General features: G+C 32.6%; 1 protein-coding gene across 1 annotated transcript; it reads left to right on the top strand.

The window, feature by feature from the left end:
- The first annotated feature begins 4,858 nt into the window (after positions 1-4,858).
- LOC18594320 (senescence-specific cysteine protease SAG39-like) lies at positions 4,859-6,521 on the top strand. The gene is made up of 2 exons (XM_007021834.3): positions 4,859-5,333; positions 5,703-6,521. Exons 1-2 carry the CDS (start codon positions 4,925-4,927, stop codon positions 6,293-6,295), a joined length of 1,002 nt encoding a protein of 333 aa, XP_007021896.3. The 5' UTR covers positions 4,859-4,924; the 3' UTR covers positions 6,296-6,521.
- The last annotated feature ends 415 nt before the right edge of the window (positions 6,522-6,936 follow it).

Consider the following 6,936-nt stretch of genomic DNA (forward strand, 5'->3'; position numbering starts at 1 on the left):
GTTGTTTTGCATTAACTTTATTTTGGTACACATCAAATAATGCATTTGACATTCCATTAAGAATGTCACCCATGCAAATGTAATTGTCATCATCCCATTTTTTCTTCACACAAATTTGATCCATAGATTCTTTTTCATTTTTGTGTGGGCTTTGTGTTGTTAGAACATAGGCAACTTTGAGAGTTATAAGAAGGAAGTCCATCTTTTTTTGCCAATGGATAAAATTCATTCCACAAAACAATATAATTTTTTTTTTGAAAAGCATGAATTTCATTAGTATAAAAAGCGATCTAATTTGACAATGTTGATAACCATCTCTTTTAAGGAAGCCATTTGTGTCAAATTCCAAACACATGAAAATAAACCTTAAAATTGTTAGAACAATGTGGTGTTGGAATTGAAAGAGAACCGGCTAAATCAACTTCAAGGTGTGCTATAATAGTCACTATCTTGAAGGCTTGTTTCATCCTCACCACTTGGTATGTAAAAAAATATGTGCGAATAGTCTAGAGGGTACAATGAAGCTGACGCCTAACTGCATTTTGCACTTATGAGATTAGATTGCTAGACATGACTAGAAGGTTACAGAGTTATCACAGCTTTACAGCCTACCTTCTGCATCGAGTAGAATATAAAGAATTTGGATATTTTAGTAAACAGTAGGAACTTGAAGTACTTATATGCCTTCATCTAAATGTTTTTATTCACTTCATGTCTCAAACTGGTTGCTAACAAATCTTTATATAGACTTACAATTATCTCTTTATTAAGGATATAACCTTTCATTGAAGTGCCTCTTTGTCTTTGGACACAACCTTTAATTTTATAAACATTACCTTTTGATTAGTGGTGTTTCTTCAATAGTCATATTAATAAGTGATTATGGACACAACATTTCATTTTAGAAATACACCAACATGACTAACATGTATACATGCATGTATTTGGTTAGTTTAAGGATTGTGAATCATAAATGATGTGAAATAGTGTAAATTAATTCCTACTTATTAAAAATAACTTAATGTCACAACACGTAGGTCTGAAAACTCAATCGCTTGATGCATAAAGGGGGGTCACCACCAATTTTATCATAATTTTAAAAATTTTCCTCAATCGAGAATTTTAAGAAAATTGTAGCTCACAACTTCTTAAAATTTCATTATTGGTTAGATTTTCAATTACTTGCATAGTTGAAATAAAATACATATGATGCAAGTAAATATATACCATAATGCAATTTGAGACCTCCAAAATGAAAACTTCAGCTCTAATGGCTGGGATTTCTCTTGACCCTAGGGGACAATTCTTTTTAGTTATCTGTTATATATAGTAGTTAGATAGCTTATTATTTTGTATAAGAACCCTTGCATTTGTACTTCTTAGTATCGCTTACTATCTTTTTTTTTCCATTTAAAAAACCTTTAATACTATGTCAAGTCTTAACTAACTTTGTCATGTGCCGAGACGTTTATCCAACTGTATGCAACCTTAAACTCTGAAAATTGAGTTTAAGATAATCTCGAAACCCACAAAGCAACAAAAGCAAAAAAAGAAAGGAAGAGGAGATAGGTTTAGAGAAATGGAAGTGTTATCTCTCAACTTGTGTGTTACAAATGAAGTGAGGGTATTTATATATAGGCTGATAGCCTTGTTTATAAGATTTGAATATAAGATAAAGATAATACTAAGTGATTTAATTTAAATGGATAATATTCAAATTAAATCTTAATTTAATTTAATCAAATTTGTATATATATATATATTTATATAAACAAATTCAAAAGTTCAAATTAGATTGAACATTGGTAAGAGTGTGTGGACATTTCTACCAATGGGACATGAGCTAAGCCTTTTGTTTGACCTAGTGGGTTGCTTGGCCTGCTGGTCTGTTTGAGTTGCGTGACCTACTTAGGCTGCTAGCTTGTCTGATGGACTTGTGCTGATCTTAACTCTTGAGCCGTGACAACTATGACCGAGTTGCCAATTTTTTGTTGTACATATACCAAAAATAGGAGTAGAAATATTCTACTGTAAATCCTGCCAGCTGATCGATATTTCTCATTCATTGCCCCAATACTTATACAAGCGCCGTGCTGGAAACTAATTTGATCTTTGCTTCCATGGTCCTACTCCGAAGACAGCTATGCAATCTTAAAAAATTTAATTTGTCTTGTGAAAGCTCTGCATTGCCTAAATCCAACAAAATCGTCTCCCTAACTTGTTAGACATGGCATAATAAATTATTCTTTGAATTCATCGTGCCAGTGTTGCGCAAATTGGGCTGAATTACGACTGGAAAAAGGAAGTCAGTCTCATAGAACAGGGCCACAAGGGTCAACACATGATACTCTAAGTCTATCATGTCAACACAGGCGCTTAGTCTCTGCCACTAATTAAGCACTAGAGTCACTTTCATAAATTATTGATTTTAATTGGCATACCGAGTGTCTGGAGCTTCGTCTTTTTCATTTTTCATTTTCCATTTTTTCTCCTCTTAATTATGGTTTTGTTTACTTGTAGCTTTTTGCTATTTATTTTTTATATTTAAAATTAGAAAAAAAAGTAATTTTAAGTGGGTTTAGATATAGAAACAAAATAATATTTTCAAAAATTTTAAATAAACTATATAATGATATAAATAAAAAATGGTGGTTTTATTTTTATACAAACTAATGACATTATAATTGGTGTTATATTGAAATTATTAGGCTATCAATAATGAAATATGAATTTCATTTTCTCTATATAGGAAATTTATTAAAATAATATATTCCTTAAAGCATAGACCTAAGACTTTTATATTCGAGCTCTTTCAATGACGAGCGACCATCAACATTGCGGTTAGCATAGCCGATGGGGCGGAAAGGTAAAGGTTGACGTTGGACTCTAGGTCAAGGTCTTAGCAATTTGCACGCATTGGCGAATCACTAGCAAGGAGTCAAAGCTCTCTCTATCTATCTTTGTCTTTCTCTCTCATTCCCTTGATCAAATTTTATAGAATAGCTAAATACCATTTATTAATTATATATATATAAAAAAAATGTAGTGTAATTTTTTTAAATATTTAATTTATCATATACGTACATATGATATCAAGGATTAAAACTACTTTCTAATAACAAAACATTAATAGTTTAATTTTCACTTAAAAAATTAAAAAAAATTCCGTAGCAATAGAAACCGTTTAATGTAATACTAATAAAATTCTCAAGCTTTCAAACTAAAACTATGATGCCTCAAAACTACATATTTACAAAAATTGAACTGGATTAAATATTTATGGTTGTATGAGTACAATATTACGTAAAAAAACGAAATATACTTTGGTTTAAAATTAATTTTTTAAAAACCTCAAATATGAACATGTCATTGAACACTAAACATATATTGATTGGTACGGGTTTCATATATAGTCCTGCTCGTTGGTTTTTTATTGACTGCCTGATCTTTTTGTCTTTCTGTGGTAGCATCCTTCTGGACTGGATTCCCCTCTCTTCTTTGTGGTTCTTTGATTCAAAAAGGGGCTGTTCTGTGACTTTAGACAGCCATTTTGATTTTGGAATTTTGGGAAGAAAAGACGTGCTTGAAGATATTTTGAGTTTTTGCTTTTCTCTGGGTAGAGAGCTTTCTTTTGTTTCTTTAGCTCAGGATAGGAACAGAAATTGCAATTAATTTTTGTCAAGCAGTTTCCCTGTGTTTTTTATATATGTATTTATCTTTATGCACAAGCTTGATATTTGTTTTTGAAATGCACAAACTTGATGTTTTATGCCAATAAACGTCTTTTAACAAACTGTTAAAGACTTTGGATGATATGACGGCTTAATGCTAATAAAATCATCTTTCAAAAAAAAAAACAAAACAGATACATAACGAGAAATAACTTTTTCTCATCTCATAAATTTTACCGAACCTCACCTCGGGATTCAAACTCGATACCTCCAAAATAGTCTTTTAACTTTAATACTGGGATATCCTCTTTGAGATAATTCTTGCTAGTTATCTTCTAAATATAGGAATTAGATAGCTTAACATTTTCTATAAGAACCCTTACAATTAAACTTTTTCCATCGCTTACGATCATTTGTCCATTTTAAAACCTTCACTATCATTCCGCGTCCCTTGCAATCAAATGTGGGAGCTGGTTGTGACCGAGCTGTCTATTTTCTTGTGTATAAGCCAAAAATGGGAGAATCCTGCCAGCCCATCGACACTGCTCATTGGTCGCCCCAATTATATAGGAACCGTGCAGGAAACTAATTTGATCTTTCCCTTATTAAATTTAATTTGTCTTGTGGAAAACTTTGGTATGTCTAAATACAACAAAGTCTCTCTTAACTTGTTAAAATGGCATAATTTATTCTTTGAATTCATCTTACCAGTGTTGGGAAATTTCGGCTCAAGGACAACAAAGAAGCGGTTAGTCTCATAAAACAGGACCATGAGGGCCATAACATTTAAGTCGGTATTGTCAAGACAGGAGATTAGTCTCTGCCACTGAGTAAATTCAATCACCATCCTAATTAAATATATGAATAAGTAGGTTTACAAAGCTTGGAGAAGTAAATTCAACACCACCTTTCTGAGTTTGCAAAAGCAGCAGAGGGGTAGAATTTTCTCTTTTCAGTGGCATCAATCATTTTCACACATGAAATTCATTATTCTTTAAACAATTTAATTTCTAAAACAAGCCGTAGCACACATCTGTTGTATTTACAAGTAGAATTTTCTTTTCCCTTTACTTTTTAATTTAAAACGAAATAAAAAGAAACGTATAGAATAAGCAATGATTACTTAGTTTGATACGATATTTTAATTTGATAAGAGCATCTTGTGTAGTATAAATATCTGACTCTGGGTGCTACGTCTTCACAGCTTAGCAATTGGCAAAATCTCATCTACAGCTATCTCTTCATTGTAAATAATGACTTTAAACTTCGTCTTGTTTTTCGTTTTTGGGATTTTGGCATCTCAAGCCATGTCCCGCACAATGAATGAAGCTGCCATTGCTGAACACGAGCTATGGATGGCTAAATATGGTCGAACTTATCAGACCAAAACTGAGAAAGACAGACGTTTCAAGATATTCAAGGAGAACTTGGAATACATTCAGAACTTCAACAATGCTGGAAATAGGAGTTATAAGTTAGGCATTAATGAGTTTGCAGACATGAGCCATGATGAATTCGTTGCGGCTCGTACTGGATACAAGAATCCAGGTAACCTAGCAACATCATCACCATTTAGCTATGCAGAGTTTACAGATGTTCCAACAAGCTTGGATTGGAGGGAAAAAGGCGCTGTCACCGCTGTTAAGGACCAGGGAGATTGTGGTAAGACTTGACTAACGTCTTTCAACTTATGTTTTAAGAAAAGTTTGACCAAATTGTACAAATTATTATTTATTTTCTTAAGTGATTTTATTGGTTAAGTTTAAGTCTCGCGTTTCCTTTACTCTAATAATCAAGTCAACCTCTCCTCTTTTTACTAATTGATTTTACGTTAGATGCTTAACATGTTTTCCGAGCCATATTTATTACGTTCTTCTTGCTTGTTGCCCCTTATGAGTGAATACTTGTATCTCATATAGTCTTGGATTTTTCGTGTTTTATATTCAAGTTGGACGTCTGCCTTTTCATCTATTGTTAATTGGTTTTAGGTTAGCTGCTTTATATATTAAACATGGGTTATTTTGTTCCTAGGATGTTGTTGGGCATTTGCCGCTGTTGCAGCCGTGGAAGGCATTAACCAAATTAAAACTGGAAAGCTGATCTCATTGTCCGAGCAACAAGTATTAGACTGCAGCACAAATGGCAACAACCATGGTTGTGGGGGTGGTTCCAAGACAGATGCCTTCCAATACATTATGCAAAACGGTGGATTAACCACAGAGGACAATTATCCATATCAAGCAACGCAAGGAGCTTGTGACAAAGAGAAGGAGACATCGCACGTTGCTGATATCAGTGATTATGCGAGGGTACCCGCCAACAGCGAGGAGGAATTACTTAAAGCTGTATCAAACCAACCTGTCACAATTAGCATTGAGGCTAGTGGAATGGACTTTAAATTTTACGAAAGTGGAATCTTCAGTGGAGATTGCGGAACTAATCTAAACCATGCTGTCACTGTTGTTGGATTTGGGACCAGCGTAGACGGAATAGATTACTGGTTGGTCAAGAATTCATGGAACCAAAGTTGGGGTGAGAATGGCTACATAAAGATGCAGAGGAATGTGGATGCCTCGGAAGGCCTCTGTGGCCTTGCCATAAGACCAGCCTATCCAATTGCATAAGCATTCACATATGATGGGGCATTCCTTTTGTTTGAGATGTCTTCTTATATATGTATTAAATAAAAAGAAAGGGAAGGGTTATTTCCTTTAGTTTAGGATATGTTTTGGTTTTATTTTTCTACGTATCGTTTGCTCTTAAAAGCAAAATGCAAATGGCATAATGTAGGGAAAGTTTTAAAAACAATTATCATATAGAAGCATGATTATGATTATGATTTTACTTTTACATATATTGCAATTTAATATTTACTAAGTAAAAAATGCTAGTACTGTTTTTGTTTCCTTTAATGTAGGATTTGTTTCGGATTTATGTTCCTTTATAACTTTTGCTTCCCAATGCAAGATGCAAATGGCATTCGTCAAATCTTTAACAACGAAAGTCATATATATATATATATATATATATATATATATATATATATATATATACATATATATAAAAGCATAATGATTTACAATTTGACCTTTTATTTATAGAAGTATTATATTTAGACTACAAAGAGTAAATAATAACAATAACAACATATATGTACATATAAATATATATACTTAAAAACTTTTACAAAATACATGCTAGATCACTTCTTATGGGTGCAAGGGATATACTTTTAAAAAAATCAAATTGATTTAAAACATTTAAC

Source organism: Theobroma cacao, chromosome 7, assembly GCF_053813885.1.
Source record: "Theobroma cacao isolate CCN51 chromosome 7, ASM5381388v1, whole genome shotgun sequence".
NCBI lineage: Eukaryota > Viridiplantae > Streptophyta > Magnoliopsida > Malvales > Malvaceae > Theobroma > Theobroma cacao.